The sequence below is a fragment of the Periophthalmus magnuspinnatus genome, chromosome 7 (genome assembly GCF_009829125.3).
Source record: "Periophthalmus magnuspinnatus isolate fPerMag1 chromosome 7, fPerMag1.2.pri, whole genome shotgun sequence".
Classification (NCBI taxonomy): Eukaryota; Metazoa; Chordata; class Actinopteri; order Gobiiformes; family Gobiidae; genus Periophthalmus; species Periophthalmus magnuspinnatus.
The window spans coordinates 2,636,364-2,649,350 of NC_047132.1; the positions used below are offsets into that span (position 1 = coordinate 2,636,364).

A 12,987-nucleotide genomic window follows, 5' to 3' on the forward strand; every position below is an offset into this window, starting at 1 on the left:
GAATACAATTATACATGCATATTTCATTTGCACATATCCTCCCAAATATGATAATGGCACTCTACCTGATTTTGACTTTCATAAAAACAGAACTAGTTTTAACCAGTTTACAGTGGTCCAAAGTTGTTTCTAACTTACCTTATGCATTCTGAGCATGCTAATTATTCACCGAGATGAGCCATGCAAAGTCGCATTATTGGACAATAAAACACTATAATTAGATAGACAGCATGCAGCGGACTGATTTTGACCTCAAAACCTGCTTATACAATATATCTGGAGCAGATACGCATTTTGCTTAAATACATGGGGAAAAAAAATCAGGTACAGTGCCCTTAAATAGCATTAATAGTAAAAAAGCAGACACATGCACTCCTCGTTCATCACATGCACAGAAATTATTCCTACACAATCAAATGTCATTTCAGTGGACTCCCTGCAAAGACAAAATGCATTCAACACATGATTTTAATAGTGGTTAAATAAATATTGCCGATCAAGATACAGAGCAGAATCAAATTGCATCAATAATATGATATAAGGTGCTGAACAAGGCCAAAACGTGTAAAAAGTGTAACATTTTGTGTGTATGTATGTGTGTGTTTGTGTGTGTGTGTACAAAATGTGTCCCCTACAAGCTAACAGGACGCCCCGCCCCCAGTCCAGCCTAAATGAGCAGAAACCTGACTGAGTCTTTGGTTCAGACAGCAGCACTTTGGAGAAGCCACAGCAGAAGATCCCTGAAGAACAAGTCCAGGAAGCCCTTGGTCCAACTGCGTGCAGCCGGAGGGAGTGGAATGCTGGTTTTTGGAAGAGTCCCATTGGAAGAAGGCAAAGCAGTTTGGAACACCGCAGTCTGAGTAAGAGGCCCGTCCCCAGTGCCAGAGTGAGCAGTTCCTATGAGCAGCCTAGAAGAGAGGCCTATGCGAGGTCCCTCCTCATCTCTTCCCCGACTTCATGTATGACGGAATGGCCCCTCTGGCTGTCAGCCCCTCAAAGCGCTTGTACGTGTAGTTGATGAAGACCCAGTCTTTGTTCTTGAGTTCTGTCTCTGTTTGGTTGGACACAGAGGTGGCTGTAACAGACAGAATACAGTGAGCAGCAGAATGGACACTAACAGCAGCCAACACAAAGTTCAAATTTGGATTAAACTAACATTTACAGTTTTTTTCACACCCTTTGACCCAGCAGGGCACACACGTCCTGTACCTTGCCTAAAGCGACCTTTGATGGTCTCTCAAAATGATTTTGGAAATAATTTGCAGCTGAATCCACTTGTTAAGAATATCAATAGTCCTCAAATTGGTTTACACTGCACCATGTTAATAACAATGCCTTTTGCTTCACATTCTTGTCCAAGCCTTTCAAAGCGTAGCACTGTAGTCATTCTCTCTACACTCAGTGGTGGTGAGCTGCTATTGGAGCCACAACCGCCCAGGAGCAGACTAATGAAAGCGAGGCTGCCAATCTGCACCATCCACCATTAACTGCATTATTTATAACAAATGCTACACACTGTCCCCATTTTCTCCATAAATCAATATATGAACATTAACAACAGACCAATCAGGTGCCTTCTTTCCCCGAGGTCATTCCCTCAAGTGTTAGCAACAGATTTGATTGACAGCTATTGAGTTGAGTTGCCAAGGGGCAAGTACCTTCATCGACGTCACTCATTTGGTTGCGCACCCTAATTTCCAAATATAGGCCCTGGTTGCAGATTAGCCATTCTAACTATTAGCCATGACTGGCTTCTCTTGGATGGAGACAAACGCTATGGACACTAGCCCACTTCTAAATACAGTCTATGGCGAATTCCTAGTGAAACTGGGAAAAGCTTGGAGAATGTGAGCACCTGGGTGAAGGATGTCTGAGTCTGGGAACTCGTCGAAGTGGGAAGTGTCGTCAATGCTCTTGATCTCTATGGGGATGGCAGCAGGACGCTCTCTGCAACACAACAGGGTATCTGTTCAAATGTATTCCCTCACGCTCCCCTTTAGTCCTCCACATCCCCATCTCCCACCCCCCACCACTTTAAGGTGTTAGTCCCACTTTAAACCTTGCCTGATATGGTCATAGTCCACACCCTCAAAGAACGGGTTGGTCTTGATCTCTTCCACTCCAGCAGCTCCAATCCTGTGCTCCTCCTCACAGCAGAACCTGCACACAGCATTTTGGTTCAGAACATCACAATGTTCCGCTCCTCCCCCAGCTCTCTCCTCTTCCAGATCTCTCCTCCCTTTCTAGCTCACTCCTCGACCGTGTCTCAAATCGCCAAATGCATTGTTTGAAGTACTCCTCGAAGTGTCGTTGGAATTACCCGGCCGAAAATGTTTAGTCCTCAGTATAGCCGCCATCTTGCCAAAATGGGACATAATAATTATATATTATTTAAAAGAAGAAGAGTCAAGGTGTCATTTTCGCAGCTGTTTATTTCTGTTTAGATTGAATGGAAGAAGGAATTAATCTTTCCCTTTGAATATCAATAGGCAAATATAACACACACACACACACACGGAGGGGCCTTATAAAAGCTGTCTACAGGCACATCTCAGGACTCTCTATCCTTTCCCGAGAGTCTGTTGCTTCATTGCTCACTCTACCTGTGTGGAACTCATTAAACCCTTCTGACTTTATGTTTCAGTCTCTTGGTCCTCTTTAACACTTACACCAGAAACGAACACTCTTACGTTATTCTTATTATTGCAATAATAAATTTCTAATGATAATAATGAAAAATTTACCTCAGTTGCCAGTGCTGCACAGCACTTTTTTAATCATCAAACACACAACCTGTACATTTTTAACAGTTTTATGTCGCACTGTTGTAGGTGACGTAAACCAGTACGAACATTTGAATGTGTATTGCTCAGCGCACTCCATTTTCTTCTCTTTTTTGCGTAGGCGCGGTGCATGATGGGATAGAGCAGTACATGAAGTGTGCATGGTTGCACGCTTCGGTTACGGCCAAACTCTGTGAAAATGCTGGAAATACAGTCCCATTGAAATGGAACAGCCAGTGTCGTGCCGGAAGTAAGGTAATGCCCCTTGATGCACACTTGGAATGGTGCATTTAAGGGCATTTTGGCAAATTGAGACATGGCCCTCTTCTAGCTCTCTCTCCTCCTCTAGCTTCCTTCTCTCTTCCTGCTCCCTCCACTATCCTTCTATCCCTCACTCCCTCCTCTCTGCCTCCCTCTCCCCTCTTCCTCTTTCTCCTCCCCTTCCTCTTCCCTCTCCTCTTCCTTTTAACCCAGATGATCCCACCTGAGGATGAGCTCTTTGGCCTTCTCTGAGATGGGTACTTCAGGAGGGAACGTCAGTGTCTCCCTCCAGTTCATCACCTTCCTGTAGGTCTCCTGAGGCGTCTCTGAGCAGAAGGGCGGGTATCCTGGGGCAGAGCACATGGCAGGGTGAGAGACAGCACCAGGGGCAGGGTCAGTCTGGGTCAGGCACATTTAGATGACTTTACCTATGAGCATCTCGTACATAATGACTCCCAGACTCCACCAGTCACACAGCTTGTTGTACCCATTCTGCATGAAGACTTCAGGGGCAATATAGTCTGGGGTCCCCACTGTGGAGAAGGCCTGGGTGTGGGAACAGCACACTGAGTTACTAGAGTTACATCTGTGCAGTGGTGAATAAAGTACTCAATCGCGTCACTTAAGTAAAAGTACAGATACAGGGGCAAAAGATTACTCAAGGAAAAGTATCACATGAGAAAATCTACTCAAGTCAAACGATTGAAATACCCGTTTATCAAAATCACTATGAGTGAATACATTTTTAAAGAATGTAGCTGACAAAGTGATTCAACAGACTTCTTAATTTTTCTAGCTGTTTTTGTATATTTGTTTGCTCAACGTTGGGATGCCAAAGCAAACTAAATGCCATTTCAGCAGGTCTCAAACCATAAAGAAAAGTACTTTTTAATTGTCAGTCCACATCTAAAATATATTTGAGTAGAAAGTACAGATACATGCTCTCAAATGTAGTGAAGTAAAAATAAAGTAGTTAAGTATCCACTGTAAAATGTAGGTATCTGTACTCAAGTATTGCACTTTCATTTTTGTACTTCATTACCTTCCACCACTGCATTTGTGCTTTAGTGTGTAGACTGACGAGGCTGATTATAGGGATTTTTGCAGTTCTTTTAGCTCACAGTTTAGTTCAGCTTCAGGTTAGACTGACTAGATCTAATGATATAGACTAGATGTAAGGATTCTTGCAGTTGTAGTAGAGGAACAAAAGTATTGGTGGCCATTTCTGTGAATGAAAATCTCCCTCTTGTGTACTTAGACAATTGTACCTGTATGATGCACGTCTTAATAATCAGTATTGGATCATGGACATGTAGTATGCACAGACTTACCAGCTGCCTGCGGTTCCTCTTCCAGGTTTCTGCTTTCCTCTTGGAGTTCATGTTCTGAGCTGTAGACACAGGCCACACGAGTACAGTGGGATCAGACACATTGACACTGCATTTTTTATTTATACTATATTAGCTGTATTTGTCATAATAAAACATGAAATAAATGAGTGAAATAATACTTCTTTAGTCCATTTTAACTCAAAGATACTAAACATGTTCAGATCGTAGTTTACATCAATGTGGCATACTTGATGTAGGGATGCACCAATTCAATACTGGTATCGGATTTTGGCACAGATACTGATCAGATATCTGCTTCACATCTGATATCCTTGGTGGATATATAAATTGAACTAATAATACTATATACTGATTATAGTCGGCCCAGAAAGTCTCATAATGTTTGAACTTTAATTTAAACAAAATAGTTACTTGTGGGATAAATAACAGTTTAGATCAGTAAATCAGGAAATAAATGCTGTTTTCAGTCTCTGCTCTGGTATCGATTTCTGTTGGGCATTGGCAGATACAAATTTCAATATGATATAGCTTTTTTATCAGAACTGAAAAATCTGGATTGATGCATCCCTAACTTGAAGCACATTAGTTTTGTGCTGTGAGTCTTGTGACTTTTTCTGGACCATTTCATACTCAGGATTTATAAAATTTCCACTGTTAACCTACCGTAGCCATAAATATTTGTGGTAAGTGACTAAATTATTAATCTTGCCACCCATAGATCAGACTTGAAATGGCAGAGGAGAGGGGGCTTACTCTGTTTGCTGAGGTCACTGGGCAGGCTGTGGTTGAGGTTCTTGTAGAACTCGGTGCGGTGAGCCCTCTTCAGCCCTGTGCACAGACCGAAGTCTGACAGCTTGACATGGCCCTGAGAAGCACACAACACAGGGTCACACAAACATGCTGGGATATTACAGTGCCACACAATTATTTCCCAAGACTGATGCTAATCATTACTTGCCTACCTGTAACCTATTTTAACCAGTATCTTCACTTTCACTGAATTTTGTCCAATATTGACATACAAACACTTTCACAGACTAAAGCTTTGGAGAGGAGTGAGCCTGACCCTGGAGTCCAGCAGCAGGTTGTCGGGTTTGATGTCGCGGTGGATGAAGCCAAGCTGGTGGATGGAGTCTATGGCCAGGACGGTCTCTGCGATGTAAAACTGTGTGGCCTCTTCACTCAGGGTGTCCATCTTCATCAGGAGGGTCATCATATCCCCTGTGTCACACATATATGCACACATCTGACTTGAAGGAGTGGGTGATGTTGACAAAAATATATCTAGATTTTAATTCTCTCAATGCATACTATTATCATCCACCAGAAATGAGCCAGTTCCTATCCTCAGGATCAAACGAGGACAAGTTTGAACAGTTCAGCCAAAAGTAGCTTCAGTAGTAAGTTCACACTACAGTACACACAACACGACTGGCCTGAGCCTTACTACAGAAAGACTATAGCTCCACACTTAACTGACAGCATGACAGTAATTTAACTGACAGCTTGAAAGTCATGTGAGCACTGACTGACCAAAACGACGATATTAACTAATGTTGGGATGACTGGGGTCTAGTCACGTCTTTCTGCGGTGCCCACTTTGGGATTCAAGCGTGACTCGAGTCATTACTGCTCCACACTAGATGACTGGAGCTGCTACGAATGCCTTCAACTAATGATGACCGGGAGTGACTAGACACCACTGAAAATCTGAGGGAATTCAGCTAAAAGTCATAATGGGAGTCTTCATCTCAAGTTGCTAAGTGGTCCTAATTTGGGATCATCACAAATGGATGAGTAATCAGTACTCCCCGTGCCCTAAACAGGCTCACAGAGCAGAGGGAGGCAGGTACAGGTACCTCCAGGAAGAAACTCCATGATGAGGTACAGATTCATCTTGTCCTGGAAGCTGTAGAACATCTTGACCACCCACAGACTGTCAGCCTCCACCAGGATGTCCCGCTCAGCCCGGATATGACCCAGCTGCACACAAGTGGGTCAAACACAGTCAGTCTACAGTCTCACACACATATACAAGTTCACTCACAAGCTACAACAGCTGGCCTTATTTTGGTACACTAAATGATCAAGTTTGTGTGAAGATTAAATAGATAAAACTATTCCTTGTGTGTCACTTATATTATCCATAGGTCACGTATTTTAAGCGTCTGACTAAAACATTCAATTTAATTAAAGATGCATTATGTAATTTTTCTGCTCATCCCAGGAAGATATTGCGTTGCCTCTAATGTTCCTCTATGGCATTCAATTTGAGTATATTGCATTTATTCAATTATAGAGTTTAGAGTTTTTATTGTTCTAAAATACCTTATATTAAAAAATCTGACTTAAAATGTGACCTGGCTGCATTACCTGCTTGTGTCCAGGATGATAGCCTAAATTAACACTATACTGTGAAACATCTAGACAAAACAAAGACATCATGGAGATAAGCAGGTGAAGTACCCCCATACACACAAATGCTCTTTTACAGTTGGTCCTGTGCAGTGGTTCCCAACCTGGGGAAGGGCCTGAGATTTCAGGGGGTTCTTGCAGCTTTGTCTGGCCAGAGGGGGATGGGAGCACAAACACCACAAGTGCAGTCTATTTGTATTAAATAAGTGCTTTTTAATTAATTTTTATCATGTGATGTGTTTGTGGGGCCGTAATTTAAGACAGGCAAGTCTCTGGTTCACAGAGGAGAGGGCTTAGAGGAAAAAAGGTTGTGAACCACTGCTGCAGAGGGCACTCTCCATCCTGCTTTCCACCCTGACCTGCTCCTTTTCCAGCATGTCAGCCTTTCGTAGGATCTTCATTGCATAGACATGGCCTGTGTCTTTCTTCTGCACCAATCGAACCTGAAACAAATCAATATGTTCTTGAAGTCCCAATTTGTAATTGAGCCGACACCGTTATGTTCCCACATAACATCACTAGTTGTGACTACTGCCTGGCAACTTACCAGCCTCATAGAACAGCAGACAGACAAAGCTTGCAAGTCCAACAGGTTTCACATTAACCATCCATTTACAAATGGTAACTTTAAATTAAATTGACTTGAACTATTTGTTAACCATGTCAGTGTTCCCTGGTCCGTCTTACTCAGAGTTGATTCATGCATGTTTCAATAACACTGTGTTGTACTGCATTTGAGGCTTAAGTGCTAAATTTGTTTTCAACTACCCCATATCTCCGCCCACTTCTCTGCAGTTTCTTGTGATCATTCGTAAGGTTCAGACTACATACAGAAGACTTACAGCCATCTTTCAGCACTATGAGGAGGCAGGGCCAATCGTTTGTACCATTTTGAACAGGAAGCCAATGGGCATGTTCCCATTTTTAAACCGTTTCATATCAATATTGTGGTACACAATGTACAAAATGTGAAATGGTGTTATAATGTCCCTAATTTGTCTCCTTTAACCAAACCACAGCATAGTATAGTTTAGTGTACCAACCTCTCCAAAAGCTCCTCGGCCGATGACCTTGAGCGACTCGAAATCCTCCAGGCCCAGGCGTGTTCGCTTCAGACGCAGAAACTCAGTCTCTTTGCGAGCATGCTGAGAGCGCCGCATTCGTTTCTGCTACCACACACATACACACATGTTAGGTTCGCATGCTTTTTGGGGAAACGTTCAGTCATTTCCTGGAGACTGATCCTAACATTAACCATAATCACTACTTGTTTTACCTTAACCTAAGGCCAAACCCTAACCTATTTTAACCCATATCTGAGCTTTACACCATGTTGTTGATCCACTCTCCTTTGAGGATTACACAGGTCTAAACCCAAGCTGTGACTGACCTCTTCATCAGCCAGCCCCTCCTGGTCCATCACCTTCTCCAACTTCTGCTGTCTGCACACACAGAGGGCATCACACAGAGGGCATCACACAGAGGGCATCACACGCAAGGGCATCACACGCAAGGGCATCACACGCAAGGGCATCACACGCAAGGGCATCACACGCAAGGGCATCACACGCAAGGGCACCACACGCAAGGGCATCACACGCAAGGGCATCACACGCAAGGGCATCACACACAGGGCATCAGGTATGTAGGCTGTGGACAGTCAGCAGGAAACAAAGAGGAGGGAAAAGTGGGATTCTTCCAGGATTCCTCTACAAGCCTGATGTAAATACAGCTCAAAGAAACAAATCAGACATGTGAGGAAAAGTCCATCTGTGGATCTACTGCTCATTTTCACATGTTCCTACGCTCTGAGGAGTGCGCACTAGATTTAGTTCAGTTTACTTCATTGTTGGTTGGTCTTGTTAACCCTTTAGCGTCGGATCCTATCGTCGGCGATAGCGTGCGGATGTGGACTTTCCAGCAGCGTAACTCCGCAACCAGTCGTGCTCTCATGTAAATTCAAACAGCGTCTCAAAGCGGAGGCACGGGGCTATTTAAATATTTTTCCGTCAGTTACGGTAATCTGCCTCTGTTGCTCCGCGAAGGTGACGAATGAGAGCGCGGGTGCTGCGGGGATTTTCCCAGTCATTTATTCGATGCGTAAAAGAAAAAATACGGATGAAAGTGTAAAATAGAAGCAGATGTGTGAAAAAATGCAGTAAATTCTGATACTTCCTTTAATATGATTTTTATGGCTAACAAAAATATAAAAGTCTAGGTGACCTATACTGGCCCATAGTGTGCTCAGTCCTTAAAGGGTTAACATGCACCACACATCATTCATCCCATCGCACTATGAGCCACATGAGAGGCCATCAACTGTGATCGCAAAACTTATTTCTTTGACAACGAGCTTCAAACAAAATATGCACAAACATGCTCACTTTCCCGGTGCTACAGCAGTGGTCTTTTCTGTCACCTGTGCCTAAATACAGCACTATGCATGCCCACTATGTGCACCACACTCGCCCTGCTCCAGAGTGCCACTGGAGCCAATTTAAGACCACCTGTTTAAAGCAGTCTCAGAGCAGTGGTTTACTGTGAATCAGAATGTGACTGTTGGGTTTACAATGTACAAAATGCACTGCAACCTAATTAGTGGCAGTGTGAAAATGACCTAAAGCTGATCAATGGAAACAAATACGGTATTACATATTTACATCTCAGGGGAGTGACCCAAGTCTGCAGTGGTCAGCTTATATCAAATATGATCGAGGGAAAGAAGAGAAGGATACACAGAGCTAGAGACAAGAGCAGCTCAGATGACAAAGGAGTGCGTGCTGGTTCTGAGGTGTCAGAATACACAGCACCTTAGAGTGTGTAGTATTTGGGCTCCGTCTATGCTTAATAAACCTTCTGTGTGCAGTCCTACCTCATCTCCCGCTCCTCGTGCTGGGCGATCAGGTTGCTGTAGAAGTTCTCCAGAGTCACTTTGGCCATGGTGACCCTTTCCTTGGTGTGGTTACTCATGGGGGGGCAGGGGCTCTGGCCCGGCATTGCCATACTTTATCTGAGAACACACATGTCAGTGGTGAGTTCAAGTCCCAAACACCCGTGACCAGTCAGTCTGAGGGTTGTCAAAAGTATCAAAAATCAGATACTAATCCATACTAAAGGTAGCATCAAAGGATGTCCGTGTATGCCCTCAGTTGTCCCAAGTATGATCCATAATAAAAGAGAAATTCTATTCTGTCAATTGAACAAAATGTTTTAGACAGTAGATGTTTGCCATGAAATTAGATACTCATTTCAGCAGGTATCAATACTTAAAAAAAGCCACATTCATAGGGCAGAAATTGAATAGCTTTAGATTGATCTTGACCTGCAGCCTGAGCTGTGAACAAGTCCAAATAATTAAAACCAATCAGACTAGTATATGCCCTGAGGGATTACACAGATATAAGGCACTAAGGTAATATAAAGGAAAGTACTAATTTAATATTGAAAATGACCTTCTATCTAAATAAAGAGTGTTTTCATCGTTATCTTTGTGGTATCAAAATCTGTATTACGTATCAAGTCTATTCCTTAGTATCAAAACTGAGTTTGAAATTTTAATATCGTGTCAACACTAGTTAGTCCACTTAGGTCCCGAACCCGGCAAACTTCTCCAAAAGTCAGCCTCATAAGCTGGTCACTTATGAAATAACAGCTGTGGTTGGTCTGAAAGGGGAAGGAACTGGGTGTAAAACAACACATTTAGAAACACCAACTGTACAATAGATCCAAAAATCTAACATAGAAATTACTTTTACTGTTTTGTTTTATTAAAATTTGCTAAAAAGAAAATCTCCTATTTAACTATTTAAATATTACGATATTTCCTATTCTTATATTTCTTTCTATATTATAATGTTGTTTCCTCGTCAAAAACATACCTGAGTTTTGTTTTATCTACACACAAACCCTACATATTTAGGCTCTATTCTTCTCACAAACAGAAAACACTTGTGATGTGGTAATACAGGAACTACTCCACTGTGTTTCTGAACTCCATACATCTAAAATCACTAAAATCATGTAGATAATGAGTCCTGGATTTGCCAATTTCTAATACACAAAAGGTAAAAAAAATTCGCCGTTTAGCTGAAAACTACCATTACATGACATCACAGGATGGAACAGCTCACTTTGAGGTTTGGAGATGTAGACAAACTAATAATGCAGAGTTACTCAAACATGTGTGAATGAAACAAAATACAACTAAAGGTATGTATTGAGGTGGAAACAACATTCCAACATGGCTTGACGCTCACAAGAGTAATATTTTGCCTAATATAGGACCCTTAAAATACAAAACCCAGTGAGAGGTATAAGCAGCCCTCAGCCCAATAGTTCCCGTGTCCCGTGGGCCTCAGGTGCGCTAAACCGCGGCAGATGGAGCGGGGATTGGGCTGGAGGATAGAAGGGCTCAGGTAAAGCGGATCCACAACACTGCTCTGCGCTGCTTAAACATGACGCGGATCTACGCACACTCACGCACTTTCTTCCGCCCAATACCACGAGAAAGTTCGTTCTGAACTATTAAACAAGAGAGCACTTTAACTCCCCATGTCTACCCCTCACAGTGAACAGCGCGTAAAAGTGATCCAGCCATACTTGAGCTTAGTAGGTTAAACAAATACAGTATAGAACAGTTCAAACGGCTGACCTGCCTGTGCCAACACTTGATCTGTGCTGGGTAAGGTGAAGCTAGCTATCAAAGTTCACTCTCCAAGTTGGAGCCTTGGAGCAGAGATCTTCCACTTCCTTTGGCCCCAAAATAAAGGCGTACTGCGGAGCTCCACGGCCCGTCCCGTCTTCAGACCGGACCGGGATTTATTTTGACAGCTGCGAGCGGAATACTCTCACTACAGCTACGCTTCGGGACACCTCCAGCCAGGCTAAGTTAAAGGGAGCTAATCCAGGCTAGCTGCAGGAGGCTGGATACGGGATTTAAACTTCTCTGGCTCGGTTAAAGGTGCTTCGCGGAGCCCCGGAGCACAGAGGGTTGGTGAAAGCGGAGCCTGAGCGTGTCCCGGGCGCTTGTTGGGCCTCTGATCCGAAGTTAGGGGCTTGTTTGGGGCTTGTTGGTGTTGTGTTAGCTTACCTCGGTTGAAGCTGCGGGGGCTGCTGACTCTTCTTCTGCAGATCCTGAGCAGAGTTCGTGAAGGTGCTGCAAACAGCGCCCCCAGCGGTCACAGCGCGCACTGCTCTTCTTACTTTGGACAATATATGATTACATGTTCAACAGTCTCCTGACAGCTACAATAATCACACTACTCCTCCTCGTCATCGTCCACTTGGGACGCCATCCCGACCCAGTCACAAACCGGATTATGCCGAACCGCCAAAATTGCAGTGCAAATTTAAACAGATGGGCCCTTCTCTGTGAGAGCCGAGGCTCAGATGGCAACAGTGTGCTCAATCTCCGTCCCGAGCTCATGTGGCTTTCCCAGCACTGAAACTATCATTTAAGTGTTAGAAGGCAGGTTTTGGTGGATAGTACCCGTGGTAAATATTTAGCAGTTTGTGGAAAGAAATTTTTAAGTAAAAAAAACAACAAAAAAAAAACAAGTAGTAGCGTAAGTTATAAAACAGAATACCTGCAACCTGTCATCAATGCGCAAAATTCCATCCAAAATGCAGAGACAATTTACGCACAAGACGGACATTTTTTGGACAGTTTAAAGCTTCATTAAATAAAATACAGTAAAATTGTTATTTTTATTAGTCTAGTCAGTTTTATGCATGTTCTGGCCCCTGTATTCATTGTAGAAATGAACAGAGATGAAGTACACCTCCTCACTCCATTTATTTCAAAAATAACAATGAACAATTGTGCAGGCGCACAACACAAGCCAATACAAATTAACCTTGTAAATATGAAAATAGTAGTGTTTTTAGTTTTTAATACTTTTTATCCCATATATCCCCTATTGGCAATTGCTTTTAATTTTTAAATCTGTGTTTTTTAATTTGACATAACAGTTATGGAATTAACTAAGTGCTAGGTTTCAGATGCCATCACAACATTCTGTACTCCAATAATGCTTAATACACTTATACTTTTCCAACTCCACGAACTCTCCACATTATTGACCTTGATTTATGTTCACAGTAGTGCTTTAAACGTATGCATTTCCATGGAGACAAGCAGGCGGCACAACCAGGACAAGTTACACATCAGATCTGTG

General features: G+C 42.9%; 1 protein-coding gene across 2 annotated transcripts; it reads right to left on the minus strand.

The window, feature by feature from the left end:
- Positions 1-254: 254 nt before the first annotated feature.
- On the minus strand, positions 255-11,939 carry stk38a (serine/threonine kinase 38a). Of its 2 annotated transcripts, none has more exons than XM_033969777.2 (14): positions 11,901-11,939; positions 9,684-9,821; positions 8,202-8,253; positions 7,855-7,980; positions 7,171-7,254; positions 6,256-6,379; positions 5,463-5,617; positions 5,150-5,261; positions 4,376-4,434; positions 3,473-3,590; positions 3,268-3,391; positions 2,065-2,160; positions 1,856-1,947; positions 255-1,075 (listed from the first exon to the last, which is right to left on the minus strand). In XM_033969777.2, the coding sequence occupies exons 2-14, from the start codon at positions 9,812-9,814 to the stop codon at positions 939-941; spliced, it is 1,410 nt and encodes a 469-aa protein (XP_033825668.1). In that variant the 5' UTR covers positions 9,815-9,821; positions 11,901-11,939; the 3' UTR covers positions 255-938. The 2 variants fall into 2 exon arrangements, with proteins under 2 accessions (XP_033825668.1, XP_033825669.1); XM_033969778.2 differs by having other exon boundaries at positions 259-1,075; positions 7,855-7,977.
- Between the last annotated feature and the right edge of the window lie 1,048 nt (positions 11,940-12,987).

Bases quoted from the DNA above. Each gene is read 5' to 3' on its own strand.
- stk38a (XM_033969777.2), bottom strand. From the start codon at position 9,814: ATGGCAATGCCGGGCCAGAGCCCCTGCCCCCCCATGAGTAACCACACC. The intron at 2,161-3,267 runs GTGGGATCATCT...TGCTGTGTGCAG, and splicing joins GCCAAAGAGCTCATCCTCAG to GTTCTGCTGTGAGGAGGAGC. The intron at 1,076-1,855 runs GTGCTCACATTC...TGTCTGTTACAG, and splicing joins CTCAGACATCCTTCACCCAG to CCACCTCTGTGTCCAACCAA.